At 42.7% G+C, this 16,495-nt stretch overlaps 8 protein-coding genes across 11 annotated transcripts; 4 read left to right on the top strand and 4 right to left on the bottom strand.

Moving 5' to 3' along the window:
* The first annotated feature begins 1,377 nt into the window (after window positions 1–1,377).
* BCIN_09g00140 (hypothetical protein) lies at window positions 1,378–2,632 on the top strand. The gene is made up of 2 exons (XM_024694840.1): window positions 1,378–2,051; window positions 2,139–2,632. Exons 1-2 carry the CDS (start codon window positions 1,769–1,771, stop codon window positions 2,495–2,497), a joined length of 642 nt encoding a protein of 213 aa, XP_024550633.1. The 5' UTR covers window positions 1,378–1,768; the 3' UTR covers window positions 2,498–2,632.
* A 12-nt stretch (window positions 2,633–2,644) lies between these two features.
* BCIN_09g00130 (hypothetical protein) lies at window positions 2,645–3,580 on the bottom strand. Of its 2 annotated transcripts, XM_024694839.1 has the most exons (2): window positions 3,556–3,580; window positions 2,645–3,485 (listed from the first exon to the last, which is right to left on the bottom strand). In XM_024694839.1, the coding sequence occupies exon 2, from the start codon at window positions 3,234–3,236 to the stop codon at window positions 2,736–2,738; it is 501 nt and encodes a 166-aa protein (XP_024550632.1). In that variant the 5' UTR covers window positions 3,237–3,485; window positions 3,556–3,580; the 3' UTR covers window positions 2,645–2,735. The 2 variants fall into 2 exon arrangements, with proteins under 2 accessions (XP_024550632.1, XP_024550631.1); XM_024694838.1 differs by having other exon boundaries at window positions 2,645–3,580.
* Window positions 3,581–3,703: 123 nt separating this feature from the next.
* Bcget3 lies at window positions 3,704–5,087 on the top strand. The gene is made up of 2 exons (XM_001552543.2): window positions 3,704–4,339; window positions 4,404–5,087. The coding sequence occupies exons 1-2, from the start codon at window positions 3,959–3,961 to the stop codon at window positions 5,043–5,045; spliced, it is 1,023 nt and encodes a 340-aa protein (XP_001552593.1). The 5' UTR covers window positions 3,704–3,958; the 3' UTR covers window positions 5,046–5,087.
* Window positions 5,088–5,545: 458 nt separating this feature from the next.
* Window positions 5,546–6,837, bottom strand: BCIN_09g00110 (hypothetical protein). The gene has a single exon (XM_001552542.2). The coding sequence runs from the start codon at window positions 6,561–6,563 to the stop codon at window positions 5,631–5,633; it is 933 nt and encodes a 310-aa protein (XP_001552592.1). The 5' UTR covers window positions 6,564–6,837; the 3' UTR covers window positions 5,546–5,630.
* Window positions 6,838–6,878: 41 nt separating this feature from the next.
* On the bottom strand, window positions 6,879–8,516 carry BCIN_09g00100 (hypothetical protein). 3 transcript variants are annotated; one of them, XM_024694836.1, is made up of 2 exons: window positions 7,980–8,516; window positions 6,879–7,910 (listed from the first exon to the last, which is right to left on the bottom strand). In XM_024694836.1, the coding sequence occupies exon 2, from the start codon at window positions 7,887–7,889 to the stop codon at window positions 7,137–7,139; it is 753 nt and encodes a 250-aa protein (XP_024550629.1). In that variant the 5' UTR covers window positions 7,890–7,910; window positions 7,980–8,516; the 3' UTR covers window positions 6,879–7,136. The 3 variants fall into 3 exon arrangements, with proteins under 3 accessions (XP_024550629.1, XP_024550630.1, XP_001552591.2); XM_024694837.1 differs by having other exon boundaries at window positions 8,186–8,516; XM_001552541.2 differs by having other exon boundaries at window positions 6,879–8,516.
* A 141-nt stretch (window positions 8,517–8,657) lies between these two features.
* On the top strand, window positions 8,658–10,638 carry BCIN_09g00090 (hypothetical protein). The gene has a single exon (XM_024694835.1). The coding sequence runs from the start codon at window positions 8,803–8,805 to the stop codon at window positions 10,399–10,401; it is 1,599 nt and encodes a 532-aa protein (XP_024550628.1). The 5' UTR covers window positions 8,658–8,802; the 3' UTR covers window positions 10,402–10,638.
* Window positions 10,639–10,898: 260 nt separating this feature from the next.
* Bcmbf1 lies at window positions 10,899–12,181 on the bottom strand. The gene is made up of 2 exons (XM_001552539.2): window positions 11,746–12,181; window positions 10,899–11,633 (listed from the first exon to the last, which is right to left on the bottom strand). Exons 1-2 carry the CDS (start codon window positions 11,902–11,904, stop codon window positions 11,166–11,168), a joined length of 627 nt encoding a protein of 208 aa, XP_001552589.1. The 5' UTR covers window positions 11,905–12,181; the 3' UTR covers window positions 10,899–11,165.
* An 84-nt stretch (window positions 12,182–12,265) lies between these two features.
* On the top strand, window positions 12,266–15,614 carry BCIN_09g00070 (hypothetical protein). The gene is made up of 2 exons (XM_001552538.2): window positions 12,266–13,019; window positions 13,068–15,614. Exons 1-2 carry the CDS (start codon window positions 12,477–12,479, stop codon window positions 14,319–14,321), a joined length of 1,797 nt encoding a protein of 598 aa, XP_001552588.1. The 5' UTR covers window positions 12,266–12,476; the 3' UTR covers window positions 14,322–15,614.
* The last annotated feature ends 881 nt before the right edge of the window (window positions 15,615–16,495 follow it).

Below are 16,495 nucleotides of genomic sequence, written 5' to 3'. Positions count from 1 at the left end.
CCTTGTTAATGTTAATTCAACGTTTCGACTCTCGAGCACAGCGAGCACAGCGAGGTCTGGGGGTTTGGCGGTCTGGGGGATCTGAAGAAAGATTGAAGAATAACTACATTTACAAAGTATTGCAAGAACAACAACACAAAAGCAAGCAAGCCTTCTGTGGCCAATTCGTAGGTACGGGTAAGGCAACCAACCAGAATCGCTAAGAATCATATCATAAGCCACCTCTCCGATAAAAATATAAAGTATTCGACACGTAACAGCCAACGGACCCAGCATATTCAAGCCACTCTCTTACTGCTGAAAGTTTCGTTTCTCCGTACGAAGAATACCTTGTGAGCTTGTTTTCTCCAATCCCTATCCCACACTTTTCTGGATTCAACCAATCCCATGCGTAAAACCACAGTGATCTGTCACTAGCCACGCTGAAACCCAGATGTACATGCATCCTTATGCTATCAATGCCACTCTTATCCCGGAGCAGACGTTTATGGGTTTGCCGTGCTCCCGAAATCTCCACACAGCCGTAGCGACAGGGCAAAGTGTTCAAGGCATAAAATAGATTAGATCAAGCATGGCAGCATGGAAGCACGGAATGGTAATGAGATGTGGTTTCACCGAAATCTACTCGGGTGTGAAAATCAATTTATCGTGGGAGGGGATGAGCCTAATGTGATCTTTCATAGCGAGGATGGTAATTACTGGTATTTAAAATTAATTCTTCAAGAAATGGAATCTAATACCCGCGAATAGCAACCCTTTCAGCATTCTAATAACTATACGATTGGATTTGAAGCGAACAAGTCTTGAAGGAAGCGTGTATCTCCTACATGCCCTATCTCCTGTCTTCCACCTACCGAAGTAGCACATCCTTCAAGCCTACGTATAAGATGTGCAGTTATTAAGATGTAAGGTAGTCAAGCACACCCTAGCCCTAAAGTTGCATACGATGTGTTACTATCGAAAACCCCTCCCCAATGAACTCCAACCGCCAATCCTCGTGATGACAACTTTTACGTCATGAAGACCTTTCCCATCAGCCCAACCATTCAAAATTTCTAAAATTTACCTGGGTAGTGAATCTTCTCAGAAAAGGGCTTAGGAGTTGGAACACCCTTAGAACCAATAACCTTGCAAGTCCCTAGCCTTTCTCGTGCCTCTAAAAAGCTTACTTTGCATGCCCAGGTATTCAACATCTTGGAACATGAGCCCCCTGTTTAAATATATCTCCATTTTTAATGCACTTCTGAATCACTCCGCCCATCAAGACAAGAGACATTCATAATAATACCTAGTAATACCTAGTTACTCATATCTCCATTCATACTTACTGTATGGAAACGGAAACTAAATTGAGCTTATCTGTGCGTGGTTGAATTAGTATCTGTAATGGTTATTTCGTTTGTGTTTGGGGTTTGGGATGAATTTCCCTTTATATAATCAATCAGTCAAGCCGACAACCAAGACAATCCATTTGTGAGCCAGAGCCAATAAGTGAAAACTGTCGAGCATTCTAGCATACGGTGTGGTAGAACAGGATTCATAGTCGAGCCATTGCATATTTAGGTCTCTGCATACTGCAAGCCTACACCAAACAGGAAGGAATAGAGTCAGCAACTTGTTGAACCTCACGAAAACCATTTTGCATATTACTTCTCCCAATTGTCTCACTCACATCGAAGATCCTTTTATTACCTCGACCATACCTATCTATCTCTTTACTATTACTTTTACTCCTGTTCTCCTCGCAAGAGAATACAAATCAAACAAAATGGCGGGTTCATTCTGGCACAATGTCCTAACATTTCGAAGACCATCCTCATCAACTTCCTCAACGTCTACAACATCCGACTCAATAGATTCCTCCTCTAGTAGCACCCTAAACTTAAGTGTTCGATCCAATCATAGACTATCCCGAAAGCGACGAGAAGTATTTGGTGATTTCGACTACACCTTCGATAATGAGAGTATGAATGCGAATATGCAAGAACCTTTGGGGATGGAGAGGAATTCGCTGGGTAAGGACACAGGATTTCCGGAGCCTTTAAGCCATGGTATGTTATTATTCCTCATTCCTTTCGACCTTGCGTCGGGGGTTTGTGTATGTCGAGGATCAAGGGAACAGGCTGACAGTAAAATAGATCGTAATACAACACTTCCACACCCCGAAGCGGATACCTCACCCTATGCAACCCTCGAATCCACAGAAGTTGACATTTATCGTTCTCATTCTCGGCTTTCCATCAGAAGACTTCATAGCAGACACAAAGGATCACATCTAAGCGTACCTCTATACGAGAACGATGAATATACAAATGGTAATCATGACCGTGGTGATATGAAGACGATAGAAAAGGATGTCGAGAAACAAAACGATCTGGTCGACCCACCTAAAACGGTAGAAGAATTTGTGGAAATGGAGGATAGAGATGATCAAGGGTACAGACCGGGAGAAAGAAGGAAGGGCGTGCTTAGAAAGTTCAACTTACACAAAGGTTAGAGGAGTTTGGCAAAAAGGAACCAGGAGTTGAAAATTTGGAAGAAGAAATTTTGATGAACGCAAAACGCAACACAAAACCGAATGGGATGGAGTCTGATCAAGCAAGCGAGGAGTTCAATGGATTTGGAGTTCGGATATTCGAAAGGTTGATATTGGTATCCCTTTGTAATTATTTCTTTCCCTCAGCAGAAACATGAAGTAACTTCATTCATGCAAATAAACAGCATAACACCCCAAACTAGCTTCCCCGATAAGTTGTATAACTGTATGGCCCCAAAAGTAGCGGAACGTGGAAATGTTCTCCTTCCTTAACTACGAAGTTGAGTTCAACGCAAGGGAAGAAAGTGTTTTCGTAGCCATAATATGCGCCGGTCTCAAATCGAAGTTTCCACATAGTAGAACCCATTGGCAGATTTTGGTTCTTTATTTTTCCCCCTTCAACGATCAATTCGCCAACCTTCTTGGATGCGACGTTGTCTTGTTCATTACGCCAATTAGCAATCCGACCGTCGGCATTTGTTATGGCACGAAAGATGGTGGACTCTTCGGAAAGGCAGATTAATGAGACGTTGATTCCCGAAGCTGGTCGACCAGTAGTAGTGTCGAGAGCGTGACATGTAATTGGATCCCTCTCTGCCATCTTGGTTATGTGCAAAGGAGATGTTGATTGAGGGGTAATCTGTGAGGATACAGCTTGTAGACGTTCGTGGGAATGTTCAGAGGTGGGGTTGCGGGGCATCGACTGTGAATGGTGTGAATGAGTGAGAGCGGTCGATGGAGGGTGAGACGAATCTCTATTAAGTGTGAGGGATCTTAAAATCAAGCAAATGCGTCGGGAGGTCTTGAAGAATGAAGCAACAACAATTCAAAGATCAATATTTTACATTGACACAATTATTTGTAGAGAAAGAAACATCTACCTAGTAACGAATAGAGCTTGCCTCGCAAATCGGAGATGGCCGCTTCAGTTCCAGCCTTGCGTTCAAGCCTGATGGGGGAAGGGGGGCAGAGACGAGTTGTAAGCCTTGTGCTTCAATTATACTTGGGACTTTACTCACAGGAAATATGGATTAGATGGAATGCGATGAGTCTGTTTGATATCTCGAGATTCGAGCACGTTTTGAATACCCTTTAGAAATCTATTGACCCAATGATAAGCCTGGTCGAGAGCTACCGAGGCTAGCGAATCAAATCACTCAGCGCACTGTACGTTGGACAACTTGCAAGAAGAAGACGTCAGAAGGCAAAAGATAATTCTGGAATTCACCAAGAACTTTGAATCTACAAGGAACTCGGGAAAATAACGACGACTGCTTCCCATCCAGTAACTGTTCCATTCAAACCTGACTTCGATTATTCAATACAATCCTTCTCTCCTGTTCCTTTTGTCCTTCCTCATCTTTGACTTAACTTTACCTCATTCACCCCCATTCACCCAGTCCCCCCGCCGCCATAATCAAGATGTCCACCGCAGTAATCAACACCGACGACGATCAGCTCGAGCCTACTCTCCAATCCATCCTCGATCAAAAGTCCCTTCGCTGGATCTTTGTTGGTGGAAAGGGAGGAGTAGGAAAAACTACAACATCATGCTCCTTAGCCATTCAACTCGCCAAAGTTCGTCGTTCAGTTCTCCTCATTTCAACAGATCCAGCACATAACTTGAGTGATGCCTTTTCGCAAAAGTTTGGAAAGGAAGCTAGACTTATCAATGGTTTTGAGAATTTGAGTGCTATGGAAATTGATCCAAATGGTAGTATCCAAGAACTGATGGGACAGGCTGAAGAGGGCGAGGGACCAGCTGCGGGCATGGGTGGAATGATGCAAGATTTGGCTTTTGCTGTTGGTTCCCCTCGCTCATACAAAATTGTTACTTGGATTCTTCATTTACTGATACTTTTGACAGATTCCCGGTATTGATGAAGCTATGTCGTTCGCAGAAGTCCTCAAGCAAGTTAAATCTCTCTCCTACGAAACCATCATTTTCGACACCGCTCCAACAGGCCACACCCTCCGCTTCCTTCAATTCCCCACCGTTCTCGAAAAAGCTCTTGCGAAAGTCTCTCAATTATCCACACAATTCGGACCTATGCTGAATGGTTTACTTGGAGCCAACGGCTCCCTACCAAATGGACAAAACCTCAACGAAATGATGGAGAAATTAGAGGGTCTCCGCGAAACTATTTCTGAAGTAAACGGACAATTCAAGGACGAAAACCTCACTACCTTTGTTTGTGTCTGCATACCCGAGTTCCTCTCTCTTTACGAGACAGAGCGTATGATACAAGAACTGGGCTCCTACCACATTGATACCCATTGCATAGTGGTCAATCAGTTATTGTTTCCGAAGAAAGGAAGTGATTGTGATCAATGTAACGCGAGAAGAAAGATGCAGAAGAAATACTTGGAACAGATTGAGGAGTTGTATGATGAGTTTAATGTGGTGAAGATGCCGTTATTAGTCGAGGAAGTCAGAGGAAAAGAAAGATTGGAGAAGTTTAGTGAGATGCTCATTACTCCATATGTTCCTCCTGCTGGAGGGCTGTAGATTTCTAGAGAAAGATATATAAGAATTGAGACATGATACCCATATTTCATACCGTCTTTCATGCCAACTTGTCCGACACAATTCCAGCCAGTTACACGCAGGTATCAAACATCCCTCCAATATATTCATTCATATACCAAGTGGCAGCCATGTTATTGATTCATCGCTTGCTATCTTGACTACCACAGTTTTATGAATATCACTCTTGATATCTGTTTGATATGTCGTCAATTTTATCATCCAGATAGCCACCGCATCGTTGCATCATCAAGAACTACCGGCTGACTTCCGCTTCTTAACCTCTGCCTGTCTCTATGCTACGCGCCAAAAAACCCACAATTCCGAGAACTTGAAGATAGTTAGAGATAGCCAGCACTTTTAGATCTTATCACAAGCCAATCCTTCTCATTAAACGACCGCCCGGTCAATTCTTTCAGCGCTAATTGCTAAACGACCTTCATTCAAATCCATCAAGACTCTACACCTCCGTCGATTCTTTGTGTCTATATCACAATTGAGCGGAGTCGCGGGCTTTCTAAGATCAAATCTCACGGTTGTTCGTCCCTCCATTCCTTAGAATATTCATCACTCGCTGGCCGCAGGATAGACTCCAAGAAGGTCGACCGGTTTTACTTCAAAAACCCTCTTGAGTCTCACTTTATCCTTATAACACAACTTTCCATTTGCCCATAATTCCCCTCCAAAAGTCTCACTAAAATCCTTCATCACTTCTTCCATTCCCTCCAGACCAGCCCCATGAGGCGATTTCTTTAGCCACTCGTTCTGGTCCCAATAAATCCAGTCATCCCAAGCCGTGTTTACACTCACATTCCTCTTTACGCCGTCTCCCAAGTACATATCATTGCCCGGTGTCCCCGCACTACGAAGAAGCTTCATCCATCGAGAATATAAGCTCCATCGTTTATCCGCATCTCGGTTCATACCAGTGAGAAATTCCTCGCTTTTCCACCGCAAATCCATAGCTTCTGAAACCCTCTGCATCCATTTGACATCCATTTTAATTTCCTCGGTTCTCATGGGATTGATTTGAACGCTTTTCAAACCACCCCAATTTTCCCCCATGACTTTGTCTTCACGGATACCAGAGTTCCCTCCAATCCTCAAAAATAACATTTCAGCCCATTTCAAATCGTCGGAATCATTCAAATCGAGATTCACCTGTAATGACTGAATATGTATAAAAGCATCGTCACCCAAATCCCCCATCCGAAAAAGTAAATCCGCGGGCCAGAGTCCTAGGCTATTGACCTTCCAGAGGGAGACGATAGCTTCATTGTATAATTGAGAGCAAGTACTTAACAGACCGAGAGCGGGAAGTGAAGAGCTGGATAGACAAACGTCGTTTTGAGGATCATAAGGGAGTATTTTATAGGTATTGTTTAAAGTGCAACGGTAAGTGACACAATTGAATGGAGTTTGAAAGGCATATTCGTATATTTCGTCTCGAATCTCTCGTGGGATATCAATTAAGATATTGAGATGTGTTTTGATCCGCATTTTGAATCTAGAACTTGGAAATTGGAAAATGGAAACTGGGGATTGCGGGGGGTTGAAAATCAAGGCTAAGGAGCTATGAGCTTAAAAGTCTAGATCAAAGCGGTGGTATAACGTCACATATAGTGGAATCTGCACATTCAAAGGAAAAGAGAATCCTGCTCTGCACATAGAAGTTGCAGACGAGGAGAACGGTGTCGTCAGAGTCACAGCCTTATTGTACATCATCCATTACGCGGCTGAAAAAGTTGTGACCAGCGCCGGTAACCCACATTTCGGATATTCTCCGATGATTTTCACAAGGGTCAACTGAGCGAGTGAGCGGGTGAACGAGTTCATGAATTGATCATCATAATATGAGAACCCAGTATTACGATCTTCGGATGCTACACAACATCTGATTCGAACGATTGAATCAAACTCCGAGTTTTGAAAATTAGTCTGATAGCCCAAGTTCGGACTAGTTTTGAATGTGCTAGAAACTGTGAAACCGCAAATAATTCCTACAGAATTCGATTTCATCACCCCCCTCCCCCCCAGAAACATGCAAGCGTCTTCAATCCCTTCAACAATTTCCTACCTGTGTCTGGGAATAATTTTGAGTTCTCCATCTCTTGAATCAAGCTTCAGACCCTTCAAAATTTGTTTTCCATCTTTCAAACATAACACCCCATCAATATATAATTGCCCGCCAAATTTGTCATGAATCCTGTGTAATAGCTTGCCTGTATCTGTCGAGTCAATTAGCATTTCTGCCAACCATTTCCTCTTAGCCCAAGGAGACAGTCGAGGCCAACTAGTGTTTATCATCCAAGTCCGATATCCTTTGTCTGTCGAAGCATTTCCAGGATACTCTTGGTATAACCTTCCATCGACTATTTCTCCATTTTCCCTTAGGTCAAGAATATCCTCATATTCCTCGACCGTCTGTGGTCGCTCTTTGCTCGCTTTTATTGTAATACCATGCAATTTATGTAGAGACCCTGCCACTGCTGCCAGACTACGCTCAACCCATTCTAATTCGTCCCAATCTAATACCTCCAATTGTATGAGTATATGCCATCGCGCTGCTTCGCCAAGTATCGCAATCCTCTTTTCGAGCTTGGATTTTAAGACAGGAAGCTCCCGCAGTTTCAGTCCCTTGTGCTCCCAAATTATTTCTTTGCATTCTCTGTGTATTTGTTTACATGTTCGAAGTATGGAAAAGGACTGCGCAACTTCGATAGACCATGGTGAGAGAGTAATGATACCATTCGGATCTGCGAGAACAAAAGTGTAAATTAAGTCGCGGATCTCTCGTGGGAATGTCTGTAGGAAAGGGAGAGACATTTCGATGGATGCCAAGTACCACTGGTATGTCATCAGTATGTTGCGGAAGTTTAATTGCAGGACTTTTGGTCTGAGGAGGATATCCTGCACCTTCACTAGTTGCCGCTTGAATATACTCAAAAACGCGCCGTCCCCGGGACCTAACAATGTTTCTTCCAATTTTCCAGAAATAGACTTTAACAGAGTCGCGGGGCCTTCTTGAAATCGAAACTGCAATAAAATTGCACTTTTCTTGAGTTGAAGACGGTAGTTTTGAATGATGACTCTTTTTTTTTTGAGAGAGAGATTCTGGTTACCTAGTATAGTAGCCTCAGAGTGCTTTTAAGGCCAAAATGTATGCTTTGATGATACCTAGGCTGTTTTTCTTGTTGACAATCGACACGACACTCTCAATGGCCTAGTCAGGTACCTTACTAGCACTGAAATGAATCGTTGCTGCTGGTGTATAACATCTTGCAGGCTGGCTATCATAAATGATTCTACCTTTGGTACTTGTGGATTTGTGGTGGTGTGTATTTGGCAAAAATTGGCCTTGTGCGAAAAAACGAGGTCTCGATTACACTGTAGCAGTAAGCAATATGTTGGTATTTATGTTACGTTAGTACACTAATAAATGTGTAAAAGGTCGGGTGGTAGTTGATTGGTTCATGTGTATTCCATTTCAGTATTGGTACTATCATAAAAATCACTTAACACGTCAAAACACGCTTTGGCCATTAGACGCGTCGTGAATTCATTCATAACTTTCGTTCCTCCATCAACCAGCTTGTCCAAATTTTGTACGAAAGTAATGAACACCTGAGAGCATCTTCAATTTTGCCACTTTACTTTGATCGCATTCACAAACTTTGCTTGTGTAATTCTTGCCTTGTGTCTTTTTTGGTAATTCTTGCTTTATATTACAATTGCCGCCATGCCTTCTGCGGTTAAGAAAAGAAAGGTCACGGCGCTTTCTACGAGAAATGCAACAACTACCAAGATTCAACCGCTGAGTTCCTTTACTACGATTTCAAAAGCAGGTACAAAGGATGGAGCAAAGTCAATTCAGGAGAAGAATAAACAAGTGGATGTGGCATCGGCGACAGTCACCAAGCCGCACAAACCTACTACGAATTTGAGGAAGAGAAAGTTGGATACAGAGGAGGAATCGAATGTTATTGAGCCAGCAACGACTGCAACTGCCACAACTGCGACTGCCAAAGAAATCGAGAAATTTCCATCAAAACCGTTCACTTCATCGAAAGTTCCACAAACACCGCACAAACTTATCAAAACATCCTCAATCACTACCGACACCCCAACAAAAGGCGCGCGAACTCTCCTCGACCGTCTTCTTCTACAAACCCCAAAAAGACCTGTCCAAAAGAGACCTTCTCTCTCGTCCCTACGATCTATTTCATCGAGTTCTGGCTCGGCGGTTTCGACACTTCCTCTTAAACATTCACAAACTAGCGCTGAAGGAAAGGAGGAGGATGCAAGGCAACAAGAGGACTTTGAGGAATCACTACCCGACGAACTCATCGATATTGTCAACCTTCACGCTGCGCTTCTCACGACACTGACCCTTCACTGCGCCCACAACGGATCCAATGCACCCGCAGATTTACGAAATCTCTGCCCGGATGTTGCCAGAGCATGGGGAAAACGGAAGGTCATTCTGGACGATATCCGTCGGGCTCTTGGTGTCTTGAACTCACATGTCAAGTTTGACGTAGAAGATCAAAATCTTTCTACAATCACTCTATCGGATTATGGATCCGGGAAAATTTGTGTCGAGATTGAAGCAGGGAAAGGGAGCGGAAAAGGCAACAATTTGAGGCCTATTAATGAAGAAAGTCTTAATGGAATATTTTCGCAAAGATTAAGAACTCAGTGGGAATCGAAGGAGAAGGATGTTGCTATTGAAGATTTTATCAAGGAATTACCATTGGAGCCAATCACACCTTGTTCTTCGCTCGCGAAAATGACACCCCTCCTCGCCAAGGGTCAACGACGACTTGAAGACATGAAAGCCGGTATTGTTGCTAAAAAAGATCTCAGGAGAACGAAATCCTCCCCCGCTCTTATTCAAGCTACGACTTCTATAGATGTTACCTCCTCTTCTTCCATTGAAAAGAAACCTACACTTCTCGAGCGTCTCCGCGCAAAACAACTCAAACAATCTCTCCTCCCTCAAGCCCCTGCTCCTGCGCAAGTAGCTCGCAAATCAGCTTTGTCAAGAATGGAAGAAGTTGTCAAGGTCCTCAGTATCTTGAGTACGTTGGGATCAGCTGGTCAACAAAGAATCTCTTTCACCATGCCGACTTTAATTGGAAAATTGAAGGATTCGTTCAAGACTCCTATTTCGAAAGACGAAGCAATTACTGCTGTGAAGTTATTAGCGGTCGAGATCGCACCGGAATGGGTTCAGTTGGCTAAGATTGGGAAGATGGAAGCAGTGGTTTTTGATAGGGAGAAGAAGATTGCCGAGGAAAGTGTGAAAGATAGGGTCAAGAAAGCCCAAGCTGCTTGAACTTGAAATTGAGTTGGATACCGAGAACGAGTGGCGGAAAACGTCTGTTTTAAGATTTTGTATATTGTATTGGTTGAAAAAGATACCCTTGTTTTGTATATATTAGGAGCGCGATGTACCAAGGTTTGTTGGTTTTACATGGCTAGTTGAAGGACACAGGATACAGGACTGAGGAGCAATGGACAGGAAGGAAGAATAGAACTGTATAACTAGAAAAATTATACGCAATGAATAACAACTGAATGGCCTTTTATTTACTGTCACAAGTGACCTCATCGGCGGCAGCAGGTGACCGCCACCACCCATTCCATGTCGAATGTTGCCCTTTGGGTTAATTATCTGCATCGCTTTGGCATCAACTAACTGATGAAAATCCATCATGAACTGACAGCGCCACAGCACATTCGAAACGGATATCATGTTCAATGCTCACGTGTCGACCAAGATCAAACAGGGGAGATCAGGCGAAGAAAATTTCTTTAGTAGGAAGAACAGAATGGTTAGGAAACAGTCAAAAAATTGTGAATTAATTGGAGAAAAAGGGTTGAATTGAGTAAATGGTTTATCTACTCTGATGAACCATAATTGGTAGGTAAAATAACATTGAATTCCAACGCAATGAAAACCTCTTGATATCTAATGCTTTCATTTGTTCTTTCATGCATCTCATCTATTCATAAACTCCATAGCTTGAAGCAACTGTAGTCCACTAACATTCATCTGATAGGACTCGCCCTCTTATATCATCACCAAACTATTCGCATTTACTCATCGTCACTCGCTCCACCTGGAGTACCAGTCTTGGGAGTAGCAGTGTTGGGAGTAGCAGTCTTGGGAGTTCCACTCTTCGCACTCGGTGGCCCAGCCGTAGGAGGAACAATCTTAATTGTAGTCTTGACGGGTGCTGCCTTTGCTGCGGGAGCAGGTGTAGCATTCTTCTTTGGTCCTCCAAACTTCGAACCTCCAATATCATTTCCACGTAATTTGACACCCAAAACACGTTCCATATTGTTCAAAACTTTTTGATCAGGAGTGCCGACACCCCTTTCCATATCGTTAACAATTTTTGGGGTAGTATTGCAAAGTTTGGCGAGGTCGGCTTGGGTTTTAATGTTTTTGGCCTTGCGACCATCTTGGATGGCTCGGGCGACTTCCATACCAACGGTCTTTGGCTTAATGATTTCATCGGAGCGGTCGACTTTTGTGAGATGTTGACCTTCTCCTGAAGAGCCCTGTGGATTGAGTAGGTTAGTTTATGGTTCATGGCGGTCGAATGTAAGGCGTTCGGAAGGAAGGTCGCGGGGTCGCGGGGTAAATGTTAATGGTTGAGAGGAGTTGACTTACAGCATTACCGGAAGCATATTTCTTCTCAGTAGTAATAGCTCCTCCACTTCTCTTAGCAGCGTTCAATGCAGCAGCTCCTCTAATGACAGTCTCCCTGTTTGCGCCAGCTCCTCCACGAACATTCTTTCCAATCTTGGTAGCTGACTCCCAGTCATCCATTTTGCTCGAATTTATGTGGGGGGAGGATTTAAAAAGTGTTGCCTGAAGAGATGGGAAGTTTAATTAAAAGAAAAGAGATTCTGAAAAATGATCGAGGGGTATTTGACGCTGATGTTGTTGTATGTTGTAAAAAGCGGAAGAGGATTGATGACTTCTATTTGTGGCAATTGAATAGCGCTTCCTCTCGCCGAATGAATCAGATACAAAAAGAATTTCTTATGTAAGCAGAGTTAAATTATGTCGTCAAGCGGTGAGCGTCGTAGAAGGGAGCCTTTACTGTATTGGGATGAAATGGTGTGGCAATATATCCATGTATGACTCTAGTCTCTGATTCCGAAGAGTTAGCGGTATACCAGTACCAGTACGTACCCATTGTATTTTACACGTTCAGACAATTCTAAAACATCATTGCTATTCCCTCACACAACAACCTCGAGGGCTTATAGAGGCTGTCCTGCATCTACCTCCGATTTCCTACCCATTTATGATTCTTAACAATAGCAACATTTGAAGAAGAAAAATGCATTATCAAAGAACTCAACATCGCCTCCCTTAGATTTCCAAACCACGTCATGGATGTTTCCTATTTTGCAATCACCTCAATCACACTCATTGGGCTATTCGGATCAGTGTCCGATCTATCAACTATCTTCGCCTTTTCGATCATACGGAATAGACATTCATTTTTCCACCCAATTCAGAAGTATGTTGACGTATCAACCATTATCACCATTGCTACGAGCACGGGTGTCCTGCTTTCGTTTCTTCAAATTATTCGATATGCCCGAGGACTTCGGGTAGCATCTACCAATCTAAATGATCAATTTCTGAAGCCTATGCTTTTTCCCACAAAAACAAGTCATTTGAGGTTGTTTCCAAAGAGACATGGTTTCTCCTACTCCTATCTTTTAACTGGCATACCCATTGGTTGGACAGGATCTTCAGGAGGAATGATTTCAGTCGATGAAAAGAATGATGGATTAACATGGTATAGAAGATTATTATCCTTTCGACCGATGAGTCCTTGGTATGTCGTGGATGGAGATTCTTATTTGGAGAGAGGCCATGTTTCTGGTGGATTGGAAGGAAAATTGAAAAGATTTCTTCACGATCAGGTAATTCTGAATTTTTTATTTGTTCAGGATTCTGTTGACAATATCTAGGGTATAGATCATGAAGATTATCCATTTGCATATCTCCTGACATCTTCCAAGTTTCTTGGGTATCAAAACAATCCAGTTTCAATATGGAATCTCTATTCAAGGAATAGAGAATTGAAAGCTGTTATCCTCGAAGTCAATAATACATTCGATGAACGTCATACTTATTTCGTTACACCAAAAGATGCGGAAGATTCCAAAATAGAGAAACCAAAAGGCAAACCACCAAGGTTCACAAATAGTTGGTCCAAGGAATTTTATGTTTCTCCATTCAATTCTCGAAGTGGTTTTTATTCCGTCTCTGCTTCTGATCCTTTTTTTCCATCGCTTTCTGGAAATAACCCTCTGGATCTCACATTAACGCTTAGTTCTACTGAACGTCCATTCTTAGTAGCAAGAGTCTTCTCCGATGGCCATGCATTCGACCCATCTACCGAGTCGGTAGTTGGAAAGACTAAATTTCTCCTATCATGGTGGTGGGTAGGATTTGCTACGTTCCCCCGAACAATAGCCCAAGCCTCTATATTATTCTTTAAACGGTCCTTGCCATGGGTTTCGCGCCCGGAACCATTCCAAATGACCATTTCAAGACATGCCGATCAAACTCAAAAGTCTATCGAGGGACTATTTCGACAATTTTTACAACATCTTATTGAGGTAGCGGATCAGCCATTGATTTTAAAGTACAGACCTGCTGGGCTTCTTGATAATGCCGCAGAAATTATGTTTTCCCCTTCAGCTCAAATGTCCCCGGAATCAGCAAAATCCATAGAAATATCAGTACTTACACCGATTTTCTACACCCAATTCATCAAATATGTCGACATCGTCCAAGGTCTTGAAATGGAATCAAAAAATGAAACCGTATCCATCTCTGATTTGAATCTTCTGTGGACACGACCTCTGAAGTCAGAGACGCAGCAATCAATATCAGAAAATTTATATTCATCAGATGTCAATATTCTTACCTGTACATTTTTTCGAACAGTTCGTTCAACTCGTATACCCTCTCACGCCGATTCCACTGGAAATATCTTTTCATCATTTGACAAATACATTCTGAAACACACCGGTAACGCCACTTCATTTTTGTACCAGAAGATACTGCTCAAGATGTGGCTTTGTGATTGGATTGCTCTGGGATGGGAAGATTTATTGAATTTCCAATGGTGGTTGGTAAAGACTGGAAGCTTTTGGTGGTTAACAGGAAAGATGTGGTTCGTTTATTTGAGTGCATACACTGTTTTGGGACATTGAAAGCACAATATTGGGAATAATATATGGTAGATGCGTGGGATATATAGAATAATGAAATTGAAATACTAGAGAGCTCAACCCTCCAAGTCCCGCAACATTCGAATGCTCTCATCCGCAAATTGAAAACATAACAAGTTCAGCCCATTTTTTGCTTTCAAACAATTTGAATATTCTCCATTGATATTCCCAAGGATTGTTTATTGTTACTACTAGTAACAATTTGTTAGACGTTGGGACACCAACAGATGAATACTGGAACCTAGCTTGTCTTTTAGTAAGGGTTGCCGATGTGCATCCCCTTCTCCCAAAACTCTTTTTTCTGCCCAAAATAATGAATTCTCAAATTTTGTATCTGTTTAAACAAATTGAGATAGCATGGTCTTTGCTGGTAGTGTGGTACCGGCGCAGTTTCCATTGTCTCTTCTATTTTTTGCGCTCATCCAATTTGCACATTCACCCTCCAAATTTTCCCAAGGATGGTTTGACATCAGTCTTTGAAAGTGCCAATAGATAAAAAATTTTTAGGGCCCCTAGAGCATTCTAAACGGTCTCTGCGATTCTTTGGAAGGGTGTGCGAAAAGGTGCGGGAGGATGTTCCGCGTAATGAATTTCACCTCGTCGACCGTCCATTCGGCATTTGTGTGGCTATTACTGCCTGATTGATTCGACGGTAATGCACCTGCTCATAGCTATATTGAGCATGTTCCCCAAAACTTTGCAGCTGTCTAAGATATCGACCGACACCCAGCGACTCTTTGGCTTCGCAATCTACTCCCGCCTGAAGCCGAAGCAATCAACTCTTTGGACGGACTTGACCTCAACGTCCCACCAGTCGTAAGCTACTCCAACAAACGGAACATTATGTGCTCCGCAGATTGAATTGTTGTTTTGTTAGGTTCATTAGATGGCGCACGCTCAAATCACTATTCTGTGGAAGCCATCCACGCCTTTTAAGATCGCGCACTCAGAAGGCCCCATGTCCAAATGCAGTCACTATGGAATGCTCGCACCCGGTGCAGTTCTTCCCCCAGGTATATTATCTCGGCCAGCCTTATAATCGAGTTCGAAAAGTTTCGCAAGCTACCGCATTCAAGTTGTTGTGAATTTATAGATCGACCGAGTCGCTCTGTAATCCAGTTGCGGGGCAGTCAGCTCAAATTCAATCACTCATGCATTCACCTTGATTAATCCGTTTCGCGTTTTGAAATCATTCCTCGCGGTTATTCTAATGCGCAATGAAATAGAGTATTATGTGCTCATTGTTTGTTGAAAATATAGTGGTGATTGAGTACACACCGAAAGCAAATTCCTTATGTGGAGGTAGAGGAGGATGATTTATTCTAAGTGTACGAGCTTCAAGCTATGTACACACCTATCAGGCCTATCGAGGGCTAATAAGTAAATGGTGGGGTCAAGGCGCTGTGAGTGCGCAATTTAGCGTGTCAACCGGAGGTCAAAGGTCAAGCAAATCTTAGTCGCGGATAATTCTAACTTGAATTTTCATACATCTACCCTTTCGCAACCCATACACACAATCCATTCAAGGTCTCGACTATCCATCTATTTCAGTATCCTCTATCCCCTTGCGTTTGTTTTCATAGTTCATCGCATTGGCCGATCAAAATGAAACTGGGGAATTCACAGCCACTTGAGTAGTTTTTTTTATTTGAAATGAATTATTTGCCATTTGCAATCATCTGGACTTTTGAATGGTCGTCAGTGCGATCATAAAGTTTCCCCAGAAACAAATCTGTGGCACATCATGTCGCGGATAAATTTATGCAAAGGATTCGGATCTGCTTTTCGACTCTGGAATATAGTCGTCGCCAGAAGAAGCTTTCTTGGCCAGAGATCATAGGCTTTGCGTATGTTCTACGAATTTGCCCCTCGTCGAGATGCTCTGAAATTGCAGCATCCATCGCTTCAAGTCAAACGTTAGATCAAAACATCAAGTGAAAACAAGACTCTACTATTGTCAGATTGAGAGTAGGTTGCGAAATGTTCTTCCCAAAGTGTTTTTAACATTCATTTTCATTGCCCAAGACGACACATATTGCCAACGTCTACCACAAGTTTGTCGGAGAAGTTTATAGTTTTTGATTGAAACGGAATTGTGAAAGTTAGTAGAACAAGCCAAATGTTACCTAGCCTCAACTGAATACCTTCCGTTGCCT

This window comes from Botrytis cinerea, chromosome 9, assembly GCF_000143535.2.
Source record: "Botrytis cinerea B05.10 chromosome 9, complete sequence".
NCBI lineage: Eukaryota > Fungi > Ascomycota > Leotiomycetes > Helotiales > Sclerotiniaceae > Botrytis > Botrytis cinerea.
Note: the sequence above shows the minus strand (reverse complement) of the source record. Positions and strands in the feature narration are given on the sequence as shown.